The following is a 19,948-nucleotide window of genomic DNA, read 5'->3' as shown; positions in this document are numbered from 1 at the left end:
CCAGCCACCTCATGTTATTTGCAAATATAATCTGTTCTTCCTCCAGTTTTCTTTGATATTTCTACTTCCTGCAGCTCCCCCTCCCTTATTCATAAAAGCCATTGTCATCCTGTGTAGATGTGCCTAGTAATTGTCTTCTCTGCATAGCATTTTAATCTCGATTTGAGATACAGAATTCACTAACTTTTCATAGGGAGTACGTTTTGCACAGGAGAAAGAACAATATACCTCATATAAATGAATAATAGAGAAATTAATGATATAGAATATATGAAAGAAGAGAGCCCCACAGATTAACTCTTCTGTGCTTTGTTTACTGAAGTTGTCAATCTCAACCAAACCTCATCCTGGGCTAGCAGAATTATCCCATCACAGACCCCTGTAGTTAGATCAAAGCCAGACATTTAATTAACAGTGTTACTAACCTTCAACCCGTACAGCTAAAGCCTGCTCTAAAAATAAACCCAGTGGCTCCAGCAAAGCAACTGTTTGACTCCTTGTAGCAGCCATATCAGCCCACTCGGTCCCTGTCCTGCCCATCCTTCTTATTCCACTGCCTTGCACACACCACAGTGTCCTTCCTCAGCTGTGCGGGACACACGGGGAACTCATGGAGGGCACCACCTCCACTGAAGCACTGATTTTTAACACACAAATTCAGCTGTGGAAACTGGAGCCATCTTTCCATCTGTCAGTTGTGTTTCCTGCCCCAACTTTTTTTTTTAATCTGGAGGAAGCTTTATACTTTGAGAAAGGAAACAAGTTTCTTCTGCTAGCCATTTTTAATCCTTTAGGAAAAGATCATTTGCTTTATAATGGGGTTAAACTGAGTTATTTAGAGCTAGAGGAAAGTGTTAAACAATGGAGGAACACCAAACTGCTAATGAAAACATCCTTGGTAGAAAAAGAGCCAGGAAGGCTGGCAGAAGGACAGGAGAATTCCTGTGTGTCTGCTACAAAGAAAAAAAAAAAAAAAAAAACTCAACGGCAAAACCTATTTTCTTCTTATTTCTATGGTAGCAATGCACTTTCATATGAAGCAGTGTGCATCACTTACTTAGAAGTAAAAAGAAACAAAGCAATGCTTTGGAACACAGAAAATTAGAATCTGAAGTTGTTATCAGAACATTGCTTCGTTTATTGCTTCAAAAAGCAATACAGCTTTAAAAAATCATAACAAATTCTATTAGTCACAGCCCTAGAAACTTAATGCCACCAAGCTTCCTTTCTTGCCACCTAGACTCTCACCCGGAGAAGCAAATCTCTAGAGGGAAAAAAAAAAACACAGAAAAACATCCCAAATCAATTTACTCAGACTTTCCTGCTGACACTGCCAATATAGGTGCTTGCTTTTTTGTGACATGTCCATCTGAGCTGTCATATTTCTGAACAGCCTATCTCATTGTGACATCCCTATGCAGAGGTGAAAGATTCAGTTCTTATGTTCCCCAACTTTGATTTCTGCATCTTACATGCAAGCTACATGCTTTTAAACACAAGGATGAGGAACGGGAAGAAAAGCAGACACTCCCATATGGTTGTAGTTCTTCCCTGATACTCTCTGCTTTCAGCAGAGAATGAAAGAAAACTTCAAGCTCTATTTTAAACCCTGTTTGGAAACATTACTCCTTCAATTCCATAGCAGGAGTGCATATGGCACGTCGGAGAAAAATAGGATATTGGAGAAAATCACTTACTGTCCTGCAGGTGCTTCCTGGGCTGTCCATACAAATACGAATTTTGCAGTGTAAGTAAACCACAGAATTGTTGACAAAGGAAAAAATTTTCATCTTAAACTGTGCTTTGCTTGAATTCCCATTCTCTAGCAGTGTGGTATACGTATTTGGGACAGGACAGCTGAAAAGGAAGAGAAAAAACATACATAACAGCCAGGGCTATAGAAGGTTATAGCACGTAACTCAGATTGTAAGGCTCCTTTAGCAAGTCACAGCCAGACCCTCCGTGAAGCAGCTCTCCAGCACTGCAGGGGTGATAAGGGGCTATTTGCTGCTTTATTCTTATAGTAACTGAATAGAATAGGAGATTCAAGAAGTGGCTGTAGAGTTTGAAAAGAAGGGAAAGAGCGACAGTAAGGATTTAAAGTTGACTTCACCACACTCAAGTTGAAAGAACATCATCATATTAAAAAGAATAGATTTTGTTACTGAGTGAAAGGAGTATGCTGTATTTTAAGGTGGTAGGTGAGCCCAAAGAACATGACATCAGGGTGATGTTAAGGATCCAGACAGGAACAAACCTCCTCTTTTACCAGAGGCTGTGTTAATATTGTGTGTGAGACATGACACATAGGAATCAACTAACTTATGCCTTCACTGAGGAGAGGTACATAAGCTCTTGGTAAAGCTGAACCACAGAGAAATAAAGCACACGCTTTTCAAATGCTCTTTCACTACTGATTGCCAAAACCACTATCAGGAAGACAAGCAAACTGGAACAACTACCACATTACTCTTTGAAAATATTTTCTTTTCATACCTACCTTACTCGTTCAAAGCAGGCATGACCAGTCCAAATGGTAAGGAACCATGTATATAAATGATGAGAACACACATAAAAGGCATTTAAAATACAACACATTAGTAGTTAGCACCACTGGAAGAGCTAAGGCATGGCACATGTTATTGCAAGTGGCATTGCTGTACCTGTTGCTAATAAAAACAAATGAGAGGGGATCCACTGAGTTATTAGTTGGAGTTGCCCAGCAGTCAGTGAGGACCACCTTGAGCTTGCTGTCTGCTCTCTGGATCCCCACTTCAATCAGTACGTTGTCACTGGCAGAGATGCTGAAATTTTGGGGTATTGGAGAGTTTCCAATAAACAACTGCATTTCTGTTCTGAAGTGTCCAGATCCATGCAAATCCTCAAAGATGGTGTAAAGCCTGAAACATCAATTAACCTCCTTTAAAGACCACAAATTTGACTGTGTGTTTCTGTAAGTCATAAATCAGTGCCCGTTTCTTCATCTCTTGTGCATTTAAGTAGTGAAGAGTTATCTGCAGTCAAAAATGTTAGAACACCGTTCAAGAAGAAAGGGTGAAAATGCATCAAGTTTTCAGTTGGAAAGGTGGGGACCATGAAAGCAAGTGGGAAAATCCAAAGGGTGGAATGTCTTAGCAATACAGATAGAGCAAAGAGAAATATTTGAGTGGAACAGAAGGAGAAGACGACTATGAGCTGTCTTAAAGTTCAAAATAAGGAGACTAAGAGCTTAGTACAGAAGAGAAAAGAAAAAAAATGAGAAGGGCTGAAATTGAACAGTAAGTGAGGAACATGAGAAAATTACAGAGGTCAGAGAGGGCCTGACAAAGACTTTGCAGGAGGGGATAGAAAGGAAAATATGATGTCTGAACAGAAAGTGGATTTGGTGATGATAGCTTAAGCATGGTGCTACACAAGAGAGAGGATGTGCACTTGTATGAAGGGAGAACATTCACCATTAGAGCAAAGGTGGTGCTGCCACCTTTTCTGTCTGTGAGTGTGGGCTCGATTTTCTGTGAAGAGTGGATTTGATTCCATCTTACTTGAAGATGGGGCCTTCCATAAAAAAGTCTTTAGATTGTAATCCTTTTTTCCCAACTTAATTAAATAAGAATTTGTGGGGGTTAAAAATTGCCAAGCTCAGCACCCACATAGCAGTCTGCATGCCTGCATCACTTGAAAAGATACATCATTTTTATGTTCCAAAAGCAGGAAAATACTGCTATTGCTACATGTGATTGCCCAGGAAGGCAAAGAGAAGTCAGAAATTCTGACTCCTGAACCTGCACCAGTAGCTCCCAAAGGTTTATTTTCACCTATGGTGTAGTCAGGCAATGGCCAAGCTTGTTGGCTGTTGGATCTATTGACAAATGGAGTCGAAGAGAAGCACATAGCAGGGGTCACTTGAGCACAAGACTCACAGGATGGCAGACTACTTAGCATAACAAGTAATGTCACTGGATATAGCTAAGGTCCCTGGGGATTTTTCCAACGCAGCATTGCTCAGCCACACAACAGCATTTCAAAGGAGAGAGGGTTGTTACTTACCCTTCCGCAGAGTATCCAGAGGAAGCCAGGAGATCATTTTGAAACACACAGTGAATGGGACTGGCAATTTTTAAGTGGTGAATTACTCCCTGAGCAGAAACATCATTCCGAAGGATGGTTTTCACTACAGTATTAGTCATGTTCTGCAAGACAGGAAGAGGAAAGTGCAACTTGTGAACATTCTCCTGGCTGCAAAAATCAAACAGATTAAACCTCTAGCATCTTAGTTGCTGTACTATGAGGTAATGAAAATCCACCAGCCTTCCTCCTCTTCCTTAGTCTGTTATGATCATTGCTCCATAAGGGAATTCCTGTGCTTTGGTGTGGCCTGAACATAACTTTTGGTTTGGGATCCAAAGACATAACCATCACTCTTTGTCCCCACTACTGGTAGCAATTGGAGTATTGTCTGATACGATGATAAAATTGCTTTTAAGAAAAGAGAAGCTTCTGACAGCTGCAAAGGGAACCCAGAGAGGCATGGGAAGCGACTCTCAGTTTGGAGAGGCCCTTGAGTTTTGCTGCCTGACCTCAAAGATTCCCCTTCTCCTTCTTGCTTGACCCTTGTCCCAAACAGAGGTAACTTTCCATCATAAGAAGGGAGTTTCTTTCTCTGAAGAAATTCCTTATCCAACATTTCAGCAACTAATAGGATGATATATCTAGCTAAGGATCTGCCATTGCCCCTCTCCTCATCACCCACCCCCTCACAGAAAAACTGTCGCAGGGCTTCTCCACATTCACTGGCTCAGGGGACTTACAGTCTCAACTTCAGTGCCACAGTCACTCCAGCCTGCCTGCAGCACAACGTGAGTGCCATTGCTGATGCTCACATTGCAGCGAGGCTCCCCCAGGTACAGGGAAGATTCTGGGATAGACTCCTGCTGTAAAAACCTTTTCTGGACAGCAAGGACAATCTTCTCAATTTCACAAAACACTCTCACTGCATCTTTAATGGAAAACTCCTGGGCAGGTTTAACAAGGGGGAGAGGAGATGCTTGAGGAGAAACATCAGGAGTTGACACGGGATCCATGGTGAAAGAAGGCAGCACCACGCTGGAGAATGTGGTGTCCTCAAGAGCTCTTCCTTTGTGTTCAGTAGCAGAAAAGTCCAATGAAGCAGCGGAAGAAACATGTGCTGAAGTTTGCAAAGATGTTGCAGGTAAAACTGTGCTGTATACAGGTTTCTTTTCCATCATTGTTGCCTTCTGGCTGACAGGAAATGCTGAAGAGTGCCAAAAATAAAGGTACTGTTGTAATTTACAGCTTCAGATTGATATCATAAGGTAAAAGCAAACTTTTAGGAGGAAATCACAGTTACTGGCAGGAAACTAGCTTCTTTTGTTTTTTTAACCTACTCTACTTACTGCCAAAGCTGCGGCTTTCTTAAAGAAGAAGCCAAAGGGATACATAAAGTGCCTGTGAGTAAAGCTGAAGTGCTTTATTTCCTGAGAGCTGCAATAATTAGCATGCTCAAGTAAAACACATATACACAGCTTTTGGAAGATCAGTCATTGCGAGAGATCCCCCCTGTAAGTTGGTCAGCAAGTGTTCATGTTTTTGCCTAGTACTATAGGAGACTGCACACTTCGGGATGTGAGGTACGAACAGGAGCAGAGCTTGATAAAAAACCTGGCCCTATTTGTGACCAGTTAGTACCCAAAAGATGCGACCCTGAGCACTTTGGAAAACCCATTTTGGGGAAAGTGCAGGACAAACCTCACGGTTTGCAGGCCCACATTGTACATATGTGTCTTGAGAGACAGAGTAGGGAGTTCAACAAATGTGCTTGAAGAAATCTTTAATGGTTTCAGGAAGAAAGCAAGCAGGGGGGAAAGGGGAAGCAGAGGCTGAGATCAACATCAGTGTGTATGTTGAACACTCAACATCCAGCACAGGCTCTGGGGTTACCCCATGACTCTTTGCTGGTAGAAACCAAAGTGCTCATCCACCACTGACTTAGAGAGCACCAAGATAACAAACTCCATTTGCAGTGGAACACAAAGAATGTGTCTCATTACACAAAAAATCTCTGAAATAATTTCAATGGGTTGTATATACAAATAGCATCTCTTTTCCAAGCAACGTATAAACTCTGTACATATATATATATATATGTATAACATATACACACACACACGCACGCACGCACATACTCCTGGAACTTCCCAGCTTTTGAAAATGCCCCAAATTAAGAGGTTGTTGATTTGAATATAAGAGGAAGAAAAAGAAAAATCTGAGCTCTTTCAGAGCTAAATTTCCCAAATGCTCATTGTCATAATGCTAAATATCTTGGTTAAACAAAACTGAGGAAATGCTGGTATCAGTTGACAAATCACCGTGACTTCAGCCAGAGAGTAGCTTATCACTGTGGTTACAAAACCAAATATAAATTACTGAAGAAGCCTAAAAGAATTTAGGACCTTAAAGACGTCATATGTCAGCTAACAAATGATTTAAGGAAACAGAGAAGCTAGATGAATTGACTCATACAAAAAAGTAGTTTGTAATACCAACATATCATCCCTGCTGCCATACCGAGGTCAAACCATATACCTAGTGCTTTCTGTTACCTTCTTTATTATCTCTGCTGTCCCCTCTGCTACTGCTAATGAAAATAAGTAACAATCTTGACAATTCTATCTCATTTTAATGGCAAATATGAGAAAACAGAATTGCTAAAAGAATCTTATGAAGACAGCATAAAATATTAATATAGTAAACTTTCATGACAGAGTATTACAGTCAGAAATACTTAAAGTCTGCTGCAAGATTTTTCCCAATAGGATCCAGCTGAAAACAACAAACCAAATTCATCCCTTGCAAAATTTCAAGACCTGTGGCATGTGTGACCATGATCCAGTAAAGATCAGATCACTAAGCATTCAGTTAGCCATTAGATAATAAAACTGTATTTGCCTTCACAGCTTCTTCCAGGCCTTTCTGGATGCACATCAGCAAATCCTTCATTGCAGTTGCACTGGTAAAATCCAAGCATGTTATGGCATGATGCATCTGGGGAGCAGTCATCATCTTTGCTTTTGCACTCATCATAATCTTTAAGCAAAAGGCAAAAATGGAAAGAGTATGAAAGAAAATGTGATGGTTCTGAAAATGCAGCACGGTCTTATCTTCATAATACTATGGTGGGATTACACCTCTTAGGTGTGATACTCTACCGTAAGTGTCATGCAGCTGCTGGGTCTAGAAGAGGTGGGATGCTGGAAGCACAGCCTAGAGGGCTAATTGCAAGGCATTGACAAAATCCTCCAGGAGCTGTGCTACCAATGGTCCTCAGCAGATACCCACTGAGATGTAGGCACCCTGCTGCAGAGCTCCTATCCTCCTAACCTGAGCAACAGCCTGATGGGATGCTTCTAACCCTGGGGGCTTCCTCAGTTGCCTCCCCCATTTCACACTCCTGAGGAGATGGTTAGTAAATGCCTAGCATGAGTGAAGCAGGAGGGATGTGTCACTGGTCCAAGTTGCTTTCTTAATTTTTACCTTGCCAAAAATTTCACTTTTGGAAGGAAATTCCCTTTCTCTTCCCAAGGTCTAATTGTAACTGTGCAAGTAAGGATGTACCAGCACAGGTGAGACTCAGAAAGCAGCACTAACTGCCTGCTCTGTGGGGACCTGCCCCTGAAGCAAACTGTTTTAGCACAGGTTTAAGGAGGTCAGGCATTCTACAAAGCGCTGCCACAAGACGGTCATGATCTAATACTAATTAATGGGATAACTTTCCAAAGTCACAGCTGTGAGGCTAACAGGCAAAGAAAATGTACAGGGCAGATCATAAACATGTTTCTGAAGTCATTTTGCATGAGATTCTAATCGATAGCTTATAACAATATCCTTTAGACAAATGTATCATGTTAAGGATATAGAATTTGGTATGTTTTTCAAAGATGACACATCGACTTGTGAAACACAATTCAACAGCAGTTAGTCAGGAGACTAACATTTCTTTTACTGACATAAAATACATATACAGGAAAAGAAGTTGCACAATCAGCCATGGTACTGGTCTTGTTAAAATGTGGAATTTCACTTGAACTCCCGATTTACAGGTGTGTGAGGAAAACACATACTCCCAGTGCAGAAGAATTTGCATGTTCATTCATTTGTTTGTTGGAGTTTCTACCTCATGCAAAATTATCAGTGCAAAGCAGAGGGTAATGTGTTTCAAAATTATTTTAAACAAAGCTATTTATGTCTGTGTACAGGGACCTGTTTCCACTTGCTAGCTTATAAAATCCTCAGTTTGTTACCACTGTTTCTAATGTCTCTATACTTCTCTATAAAATTAATCTAGCTATAGACCAAAAGACCAATTGGTTTTGTCCTTTTGGATCAGGAGTACCTCACTTCTTATTTCATCTTTTGATGTGCCCTGAAAAAGTTTATTGATGCTTAAGCAGAAGCAGTATAAAGAGAATGGCTTTTCATCCATCTATTTTACAGACACTTCCACCTCAAAAAAATACAGATTAATAGTAGACTTTATCACCTTTCTAGTTCTGAAGAACTATTGTAGGGCACAAGGTGCTCCTTACCAGTTATGGAGAGACTGCTTTTGTCAACCGTGAAATAGGAGCTGTGTTCAAAGGCATCACGAAAAGTGGTGATGATGTAGTAGATATCCACATCTTCTGCAATTAGTAAATTGAAGCTTACTACTGTGCTCCCATTAGTAATACCTGTTATCAACACTTTAATCAGACCAGCATCCATCTGCTGCAAAGCCTCCAGGGGCAGAGATTTATGTACCTGGAATAAAAACAAAATGCATGTGCAGATAGACACATAGAAGCAATTACATTTTAGGTTTTGTACACTGCCCAGAAAAGAGCATTATTGTCATGGCTTAACCTCAGCCAGCAACTAATTGCAATCGTGCTTCATATTCTGGAGGGAAGCAGCAGAAAACTGACTTTTTGCTTTATAATGTTTCCACTCTGCAGCAGCTGAAGGATATGGTATATATTTAACCATTAATATTAAACAAGTTAAGCAAGTAAGATTCATCACTAAGAATCATCTGTCATTTGGCACAGGTCCTTGCCTCTGACAATAGAAAGGGAGGAGACTGCAGGGAAGCTCCCATGTTCTGCCTCTCAAAATGCCTCCAGGGAGTGGGGGCAACCCAACATGAGAAGAAGCTGCTGATGGAAGTAGAAATGCCTCCTGACACTCCACACTGCATATATATCTCAGAGGGGTCCCTCAGCTCAGGTGTGTTACAGCTTAGAGCAGACCACCCTCAAGCCTTTCTTCACAGGTGGTTTCTCACCAAACAAGTGAGCCAAACAAGTAATGCCTCTTTTTAAATGCCTGGACCGGGGTAAAGAAAACAGAAAGGCGTTTCATTTCACCAGCACTGCCACACAGTTCAACCTCCCATCAAACTACTCTTCAATTTGATTTCAGAAATATTTCATTAAAGTCTTCTTTGAGGAGTATTGTATTATTTCTGCAAATTCTGACTGTCATCAGGGCACAGAGCCCTGACTCATGGTCCTCCTCAAGAGTCCAAGAGCCAGGCTAGGATGGGTCTGCACTGTTTTAAATAGGAACAGTCACCCTCGGTGTATTGCAGCACCAAATCACAGCTGAACTTAGCCTAGTCTGAAAAATCAATAAAATAAACATTCACAGTCTGTACACAGTAACCTTGGACTTCACTAGTGGTCTAAGAAAGCAAAGCCACCTTTTTCAAAGCACACTGAGCATTAGTCATAACAGCCCCAGAAGAAGCCTCCTTTACCACGCTGGAGAGCTTCTGTGGGATGGGAAAACACAGCCCTATGTGAGGCTCTACATCACCTGGGCTGCTCAGCTTCTCCACCATCCAGCTCCAATGGAGGCACCAGCCCCTCTTGAAGGGATAAACTGACTGGAGCTGTATGTTTGACCTTTTCCCTTTCCACCCTTCAAGGCAGGGTTGGGTACCTCTGGAGAGCAGCCACCCACGGGAACATCTGCTCCTCCTCCTCCAACAGGAGAGCAGTCCATAGGGTAGGGCATCTAGACATACACAGGAGCCCTGGGCCGGGGGGGGGGGGGGGTGGGGGGGTGGGGTGGGGCATACAACAGCATTTGCGTTTCCAGCACCATTCCCCTTCATCTCCACACCCAGCACCAGCCACTGGAGGAGCAGACACAGGTCAGATGGCATCATCTCATAGGACCAACCCCAGGACAAGACACAGGGCTAATATTAATTTAGCCTTCAAGGCTATGTTGAGAAAACATTATACAGAGAAATACAGCCTATTTCTGAGAAACTCACCACAAAGAGAAACTGGTAAACATCCACAAGTTCTCCCCTCAGTCCTTTTCCTCTGGTCACCCAGACAAAGGGCCCGATCAGACTGCACTGTACTCCCTGCCAATCCACATGTCCCAAGGGAAAGCAGGGTGCGCGCACGCACACACATACACACAGATTTACATGCCAGGTCTTACCCCAACATCTAGCCACTATGCAGGAAAAATGCATAGCTGAAGACCAGTTGTCAGGGTAAGCCCAGGCTGCGTGATACCATCCATCAATGTCCTGAATTTTTCCATTAGAGCTGTGTATTTTCTTCTCTCCCTTTCTCCAGGAGATGCTCACAGATCCTCTGTGTTTCATAATATCTTTCATGTTTGTCTGGGAAGTCTTTTTACATCCTTCCATACTTACAAATAGTACCGCAACAGAAAGCATGGGACATAATTTCAAAGCCTGCATCAGGCAGGTAAGACAGGCTGTCCTGAGCTACTGATATTAAAATTGACTTAGAAATTGCCAGCAACAGTGCAACAGGAGACTGTCCACAGTAAGAGATCAGCTCCCAGCAGCACATGAAGAATAAATCCCATGCCATCCCTGCCAGGCATCCTAAGCCTGAGATACACACAGCTTCCTTGTTCGTAACAGCCACTAGCTTCAATACAGGACACAGAGAGATGGAAAGAGCCACAGAAACACCTAAATTTTTGTGATTTCTCAGCGTACTTGCTCTTTGCCTTCGCCTTCCAGCAGCTATCAGGGTCCCAGGAGATACCAGTAGAGAGGAAGGCGCAGAGCAGCAGAGCAACCACACCATATGGGCCAGACAAGCAGCACTTGGCCCAGGTAAGATCTGGAATGTTGCTGCCCTGCACAGGAGAGTTGTACCTCTTTCCCAGCACCTCACTTTGGTTTAGGCCCTCTGTTTATGATGTGTTCCTCAACTCTCTAGCTCAAATTTCCAGATAATTAAGGGGGCAGGTGGGGGCTACGTTGCAGTCACCTCCAAACCCTTCTTCCTCTGCATGTCTTCTGCAGGAAGTATCTGGAGCAGCAGGGCTGGATTTCAACCATGAGTTTAAGGCAGGGCTTACGTCAGTGATGTAACACTTAGGGATGCAGGCAGAGACTCCTACCAGGGAGACCCTAGGGAAGAGGCAAGGCAAGGGGCAGCGATGGGGACCAACGGGAGAAGCAGCCTCATATCTCTTGCACCCATGCACAGAGCTTGTGCATTTTGTGCTGGATTCTCCCGGGACATCAGAGCTTTTGCACAGCTACATGCTAAGCCTGACTTACCTGTCTGCTGTCTGTTATCCAGCCCTAACTTACTTGCCCACTACATATTATCCAGCCCTGCAGACCACCCTAGGTTTTGCAGGCATGCTGCAACCCTTTTCTGAGTTGTCAGAGCTGATGTGTGTTGAATGCACTTGGTGGCAAAGTAACATTGCACGAATCAAACCCCTTATGTGCACCTGGAAAGGGCTCCCATGCACCTGGAAGTCCTAGGCAGCAAATCCTGCCAGTGACCCGTGGGGCACACAGGCAGAGCCAGGAGGATGGGAAGAGCTAACTTCCCTACGGAAGCCTGGGTAGATCGTAGGCTGTCCTTGTCAGCCCAAACATCTCCTGTTTCACCAAGTCAGGGGGCTCCTGTGCCCTTTCTCTTCCCTCTTTCTGCTGTTTCACAAGCATGTAGTGAAAAGTTGGAGGTCAGCCCTAAGTTTTCATCCTTCTTAGTTTTTGTTTGAACTTGTAGACATCAAATACACACACCTGTGATGTCCTCTTAGCTCACCCCCTATTTCACCTGGATTCCCTTCTCATCTATCCTGAAGGTTTTATTTTATCAGTGGTTCTTGTTACCTCAGGCTTGGGAAATATTTGTGTCTGGTTTTTTGTTTGTTTGCTTGCTTTTTTTCTGTCCTTGTTCATATTTTTCCTCACAAAGCAGGACTCAGAGCCTGAAGTGTCAGGGGAAATTCACGGTGTTTATGTTTAGCCACTAGATGACACTACAAAACCCTTTTTCCAGAAGGCTACAGGCTTTCACAACAGGTACCACACCCTAGTTTATCAAAATAACGGTTGATACAGCGGGGCTAGAACAAAAGGAAAAGAGTGAACTTTTTAGAAGGAAATATCCAGTATATAATACCCTTGAAAATGGAGTTCTCTTACTAGACAAATAAATTACCTTGGGATCCGTCATTGTATCGACAATTTCTGTAGCACAAAAGGAAACATGAGCAATGCCAGACAAGGACAAATCAGTACGCCAGAAGAAGAGCCACAAGAATGGGAGAGAACATGAGAAAAATTAACACCAGCGTCGAGGGAAGGGAATGCACCTTGCTCAGGCAAGAAAAACGGGAGGCAGATAAAGTCCAACTTCAGGGCCAGATGGAAGCCACACTAAAACCGGTTTAACAGGGTGGAAAAGGCCAATGTTTTTTTGAGCAAAAAGAAAGTGGCAGACCCAGGCAGCCAGGCTAACCCCATGAGTGGCTGTGGTATGTTTGGTGGGTTTTTCTCAGACCACTCCTCTACAGGTCCCAGGTAAATAGCAGTTCATTGGAGCTATTGTGGGTACCTGCACCAGAGCCTGCATGGCCAGCAGAGCAGGGAACACACTGGCAGTCTGGAAACTGGAAATAAGTAAGTAAAAGGTACATTCATTTGAACAGAACGCTGCATTAAGCCTGTTTTTTTCACTCAAAGAGAAAAATAATCCTCTCCACTGTCCGTGCTTTGCTGCCCCTTCAGGGAGAAGGTACTGGAGCACACATCTGCCCAGCCACCATCACAGCAGCTTTCAAGATGTCCCAAATTGTGGATAAACGCAAATTAACAAGAGGAGTGAAATTACACTGGAATAATGAAACTGCCTTAATCTCTGTATCAACACTTATTCCACATTCAGATAGCTTTAACTGCCATCATTTTAAGTACATTAAGCTACATCAAACAGGCTATGTCACTTCCAGATGAGCGGGTCACCTTGATAAAGCAATGTCAGTTATTAGTTTCACACTTTTTGTCACTCAGATAACTCCAAGACACCCAAATTCAAAACACCCTTTTCACTCAGGAATTTAACGCGCCTCAGTGAATGCATTTTCAGTTCAAACCTTTTATTTTCCTGATTCATTTTCTTGAGGACAAGCCCTAGCTGCCGTGATATTCCTCTAGGCTGTTGCAAAAGACAGACTAAGCATAACCTAAGACGAGTAAAATACTCTTTCACCCTTAGCTATGTTGTTTTCCAGTTGCATTGCAAGGAGGATGGTGAAACTAGCCTGCACAATGACAGTCAAGCTGTCACATCAAGTTTTCAACTCATTCTCATCTACACATTATTTAAATGACGGTATTTCCATTTGCTGTACTGCCAGTTTAACTATGTGGCACTTAAGCGCTGGGGCGGCTCCACACTAAAGAACTTTATACACATTAGGATTTATAAATCCTCTGAATTGCAGATGATGACTCCAAAGAGGTTTTAAAAAAATCTCTGCCAAAGCCTATTTAACTGGAACTTGACAGTTCTTTTAAAGCCCATGAAACTTTCCTCACTTTCTTTAAAAGATCAACTTCTGGCCCTTATAACCTGAAAAGAAAACATGCAGATCTTTCTGTTTTCCTAAACTTCCTTTTCTTTGGCATCTAGAAACACAATGTTTGCAATAAAACACTCGCAACATATTTTGCCATATACAGTAGCTGTGCAACTATAGGCTATTTACTGTGGTACAGAGATAGATGGAATCAATGCTAAAACATCTCACCAGCTGATCCACAAAACCAGTGCACTGGAAAAAGGAGTTAGTTCCTCATAATCACAAGTGATCACTTTCTGCCTGAAACTTTGAGAACCAGGTAAAACTGACACAAAACTTACTTTAGTTCCTTTATGCAATCATTTTACAAATTTTCTGAATATATTCATATCTGTGATGTTCTGGATTAAGATATCTGACTGAACGAAGAAAATATATTCATTTCAGTCCATCTTAATACTATGCTATTCCAAAACAGCCTCAGGCAGAGAGTATTGCTGAATGAGAGTGAGGTCAGTGGAGAATTGCTCCCTTTTCACTTTGCTAATCATGTCACTCTCATTTTGTGACTGTTTTCCTGATGTGACGGCTTGGGGCCAAAAGAACTCTGAGAAAGCTGTGTCCGCTTACACATCCAGAAACGTGCGAACCAGTAATGACCAGTGGGAAACTTATTTGATACCCAAGAAAACAGCATGCACAGCTAAACAGATTACACTTTGCCGTCTTTGCAGTTGACTCTAACAAGACGCTGGCCTGACCTCTGCCCGAACACACGCTGCTGTCAATGCCCCTGCGGTGGACAGCTATATTTCATTGACAGGTCATAACTCTGTAGACAGCGAGAGTTTGGGGACACCTCTGCAGGATTTGAAAATTCATACGATTGTCAGCGATGGATTTATCATCAGAGTTATTGAGGCCTCTAAAAACACAGATAGTTAAGGGAGATAAGGAAGGCAATAAAGCAGCTCAGCGTAAGTGGTTTTACAAGCACAGGTGTGTTTGAGTAAGCAGCAGCAGGAATAAACTTCTGATCAAATCACTAAGACATTTGGAAAATGATACTGTCAAGGCAATGCCTGGGAATTATGAGAGCATTGAAGGCACAGCTATTATCGCAGTGTGCTTTGATATCCTGTGCTCTAATTAGAAGCGAGGGCAGAGGTGACTTATCAAGAAACCACTCCCTTTCCAGATACTGAGTTACAAAAACATGGATGGTTATGAGAAATATCAGCCTTAAGATTCTATGACAAAGGGTAATAACAGTCATACAGTTCATCAATATACCGCTGTGCAGAGCAAGGGTATCAGAGCACTTTGAAAATATCCATTAACTTTTTGTCACACCCCTGGAGGAAATCAATAAGCCAGTATAACCAGGTAAGAGAAGCAGAGGAGGCGCCAGAGAATCCCAAAATCCTGATCTCACTCTAAAATACAGCCGCATGCTCATGTTGTAGTTTCCAAAAGTTAGGGGAACTCAGACCTTACAGGTGTGTCAAGGGACACACATGTGGCATATGGCCTTCATGGGATAAAGAACATATATGTGGTTTCATTGAGACTGGTAGCAGGTCACATCCTTCTTAGCTACTTACTTCGTCAACAAAGAGCTGTGCAAAGGTTTGGTATTCCTCACTGCTTGTATTGCTAAAGTGTGGAGAGTATTTCATGTTTGTTATCCGTACTGTGCCACTAAGTTTCTGGACAGCTGCAAAGTAAGAAAAAGACAATTTAAATGCATGTCCCATGGACTATAGTCCATAAGCAAGTGTGTGACAGTCACTGTCATGCCTCACCACACAGGGTATGCATCAACTCATAACAGCAGAAGGCCAGCCCTCTGAAATGTAGCCAAAACCCTAAATGCCTAAACATAGTCATCCAACACCTTAGTCTGCCCTCTCTGACCTCCAGATGACTCTCAAGAAGGGCACCAACCTCCTGTAGGTCTTACATCAGCCAGCTCTGTCTTGGATGCTATGTGGCATCTGAAATGCTGCTCTATGGCTATGTTCAGTCACCTGAATAGCTCTCCCAGCTCCCTGTGCATGCAACAGGGAGACACCAGTCCCTCCAGAGAGCAAATCATTGCAGCACCAAGGCCCTCTCTCCACCTTCAGAGGAAGGCTAGACAGCTGCCTGAGATCAGACACCTACATTTTAGACAGCTATTAAAAGACAAGACAGAATCACAGAACCATAGAATCATTTAGGTTGGAAAAGACCCTTAAGATCGAGTCCAGCCATTAACCTAACACTGCCAAGCGAACCCCAGCAGGGTGAGTGCTTCCTGAAGCTGTATTTGCTGAATCACATTAAGGCGGTTTCAAATGTTTTAGGTTATTTCTCAACATCACTGGGTTTGGCATTGCTGCTACAGGCACCAAAATGATGGCAAGCAGGAGAGAAATTGCTTCTCAAGATATGATTCACACCCCTAGTATCCTTTTAGTGGCCAGCCGGGCAAGCTGACTGCTATCACCCGATACCATGACCCTTGCCAGGCCACTGTCTTCACACTGCCTTCCTAACTCCTAGCATAACAAGACCTAAAGTTTCAATGTTTTATATGAATATAGGGTAGTCTTCACCAAGAACTCTATCATCTGGCTAAGGATTCAGTTTAAAATTGTTTCTGAATCAAGTTACCAGTTTTTACTTTCTGGTGTACCAGCTTGCTTTCCTCCCTACAGACGTCCTGATTTCAACAGTATATAAGGCACCGAACCGGGTTCCAGCTGTGAGACTGCCAGACTCCTATACTGAGTTTTAGTCTCCCATGTTAGTTGTTTTCTCTGAAGCAGCAAGAATTGAAAAGCAGAGCTCTGCGTAAACTCCATGGACCTTGTTACATCAAAGTCGGTTCTAGTCACGCTGGGAACAATAATCCTTTGAACTGGGGCAAGTACTAGAGGAAAAGAAATAATCAAGTAAAGCTTTGCAGGGGAGAGGAGGAAGTCATGCCTGCTTAAAGCCAGCCACCAAAGCAGGCTTCCTTTATCCTAGCATATTCTGATCCCAAAGGAACTCTCACAACCACTGATCAGATCAAAGGATTTGGGCTTGCTTTTTGCTATGGCTTGTCCTGTCATGTGAACATAGGTATTTAGGAGATAAACCGCATTCAGTTATCTGGTGGTGAGAGGGGAAAATGTTCTGAACAGTTTTTAAATGGGGGGAAAGAAAGAATTGGTATTTAAAAGACATGACAGACTATGAAGAGTTGGCTGAGGTTGACCCTCCAGGCCAGAGATGTTGCCACAAGGAGGAGCTATGTATTAAACTTCACTGAACATGGAATTTTGCTCTCTAAATTTCCTGCCCCTGTTAGTGAGGTACCAGTATGGTGGCTTTTCCTCATGTTCCCTTATTCTTCTTGTTATTGTCCCAGCAAAACCACTTGACTGAATATTTGATTCATCAGATGAAGAAAACAAGTTTTTATAAACTGAACTTGTTTGTGTAGAATTTTTCAATTTCTTTTCCAGCTGGAAGAAAACGATCGGGGGGGGGGGGGGGGGGTGCAGTTTAAATAAGCTATTCTGATATTTTTACAAAAATAACATTTTTTGTTTTCATTTAAAACAAACAAAAATAAACACAGCACTTTTTTTTACTCTTCCCTTCATTGAAAGGGGCAGGGGGAACACAAAGCAAAGCAGTACATGCAGCTTTTCAGTTCAGGCCAGTGTTGTTTGGTCCAAAATTATTTGCTTCCTCCTTTTGGCCACTGAGGTCCCAAATCAGTTATTTGTCTGGCTCTGTTCCCAGGTATCATTCATGCCAGGCAGAGTGAAGAATACAACATGAAAAAGAGAGAACGCAAAAGCTGAACAGAGGCATCGTCATGACTGCCCAGAGAGCTTAGCAGGACTGGAGAAGTGGACACTGTGGCACTGGTGATCAGGACTGGTGGTACACGAGAGGCTGGAGAAGCAGCATAGCTGGCCTTACATGGCTAAAAAAGAGGTTTTGCAGGCAAAAAGGAATGAGGGAGAACCAGAGGTAGGGCTGGGTGAGTGGAGACCCCCTGGAACGGAAGATCATAGGGGTGAGGAAGAGAAAAGAGCAGAGGGGATTGTGGTTTGGGATCGGAAAGACGCGGAGGGCATGAGAGGCAGAATAATGACAAGTAGAAACAAAACTGAAATAGGTATCACTTATTAACACACTAAAGGAAAAACACATTTAGTGATGGGCAGACACAGCAGCATTCCTATCCCAAACAAAACCATAATTAAAAGACAAACTCTGACTCTAACCTTGAAATATGATTCAGCTGCAATCAACAGAGAAATCACCTAATTAACTGCAATACATCTGCCCAAACCCGAACAGATTAAGCCCTCCCTGTCAGCCTAGCTACTCTCAATTACAGCTCTTGACAAAGTGGCTCACAGGTTTCCACGCAGCTCCTGCCCCACAGGGGATTTGTAGGGCTTTGCCTAATCCACCCTACACCAAAAGGAATAGGAAGGCAGGTCGTTTGCCTTCCCAGGTCTCTGAGGTAACTCTACAGGTGGCTGCTGCTGTTGTACCCTGGTGCCAGAGCATGCAGGAGAAACGCAGACGTGTGGCAAAAGGGCAAGCAGCGTATGCTTCAATGAGCCACGCTCAGTGCACTGTGTAGATTTGCATCATTCATCTGTTTTGAGATGAAGAAACCTAACATTGATAAATCTAACTGTCAAACTACCAGAAAAAGAAATTATTTTGACATGCTGATTTAGGGAAAAGTGCCAATTCTTGCAAAAACATAATTTTGACATAGAAAAACTAATTTCAGACACCTTCATCCCAGACCACCGATTCCAGCTGTGCATCTTTCCTGAGTGAGGCTTTGCTTCTCACACAGCCTAATTACCACGAGTGGAGGTCCCTGCCGAACGTATACTCACTGTGGTTCATGGTGGGGCCTGGCGTCGGGCTGGGAGCTGGAGAGGCCCCTGGCAAAGCTGGTGACCCCAAGGCACCAGCGTATTTCTCAGACCAAGAGCCATTGTCTCTTCCCATCTCTACACGTGCTCTGAGAGTGGCATTGCGGGGGGGAGTGCCAGCATCCCCTATGGCCGGCAGAGCTGTACCAGGGCCAGCCTGAGAGCTGGCTTGAGGCACAACAAGATCTGTGCGACTTCTGGTGGTAGCACAGGCTCTTGTGTGCGATGGCAAACTGAGTTGCTCTTGCCCGGCTGTGCCTATGGATGTATTTGTGGGAGCGGCCGTTTGCTGTGGTGCACCAGAGGAAGCTTCTGCCACAGAGCTCTGCTGCGGTGGACTTATGGCTGCCTGCCACTCTGCACTCATGGCCAGTTCCTTGCTGGCTGCAACCCCCGTGGCCATGGTGCTGTTGTCCCTGCTGAAGCCCATCTGTGGTGCAAGGTCTTTTCTCCAAGGGGTTGGAGGAGCACTGGTGGGAGAATGACTGTGGGGTGCTTGCTTGTTACCCAGGGGTAGTGCAGCAGAGAGGTGCACAGTGCTGCCCATCTCAGAGCCTACAGCAGCCACCATCTCAGTGGTGGCAGGGGAAGCAGGGCCTGCAGGGCTCACTTCTTCAGGAGCAAACTCTGTGCTGTTTGTAATTTCAGGAGCCATCGTTTCGCTGAGAGTGTCCACAATCTCACCTGCAACACAGCAAACACACATTGAAATGGGAATTCAAACTGGGTAAGGAGGCACCAGGGTCTGACCTGAAAATGGGACTGCAACCACTCAGCCATGCATAACAGCATTACAGAAACTGGTCTTGGGTATGTTGTTAACACATTGTAGGATATGTGATTTTTATGGTGTTGAATCTGGTTTGTGCCTACAAAAACAAGCAGATTTGATTCCCTGGTCTCTTCTCCTGGTTGACAAGCCATCATTACAGTGGAAGGAAATAAGCCACAGTCATACCAAAAGAGGAAAAAATTATGCCTCATGTTGCTCAGCAGTCAGTTATTAGGCTAATCAAGGAGGATCTCAGAGGGCTTTCATCTGGAGATATATGTAAGCTTCACCTTTATGTTCAGAGACAGATCATATATAGTCCTTCAGCCAGAGACTGCAAAGG

At 43.4% G+C, this 19,948-nt stretch overlaps 1 protein-coding gene across 1 annotated transcript in view; it reads right to left on the bottom strand.

Annotated features, from left to right (window-relative positions):
• Positions 1 to 19,948, bottom strand: part of UMODL1 (uromodulin like 1) — a 93,354-nt gene that overhangs the window by 24,176 nt on the left and 49,230 nt on the right. Inside the window, exons 12-19 of the mRNA XM_080376693.1 lie at positions 18,795 to 19,517; positions 15,492 to 15,604; positions 8,604 to 8,817; positions 6,967 to 7,104; positions 4,809 to 5,272; positions 4,048 to 4,190; positions 2,664 to 2,900; positions 1,698 to 1,857 (exon numbers count right to left, since the gene is read on the bottom strand). Coding sequence (XP_080232819.1) covers positions 1,698 to 1,857; positions 2,664 to 2,900; positions 4,048 to 4,190; positions 4,809 to 5,272; positions 6,967 to 7,104; positions 8,604 to 8,817; positions 15,492 to 15,604; positions 18,795 to 19,517 — 2,192 coding nt within the window. The remainder of the gene's footprint in view (positions 1 to 1,697; positions 1,858 to 2,663; positions 2,901 to 4,047; positions 4,191 to 4,808; positions 5,273 to 6,966; positions 7,105 to 8,603; positions 8,818 to 15,491; positions 15,605 to 18,794; positions 19,518 to 19,948) is intronic.

The sequence above is a fragment of the Falco punctatus genome, assembly GCF_963210335.1.
Source record: "Falco punctatus genome assembly, chromosome: 2".
Lineage (NCBI taxonomy): Eukaryota > Metazoa > Chordata > Aves > Falconiformes > Falconidae > Falco > Falco punctatus.
Note: the sequence above shows the minus strand (reverse complement) of the source record. Positions and strands in the feature narration are given on the sequence as shown.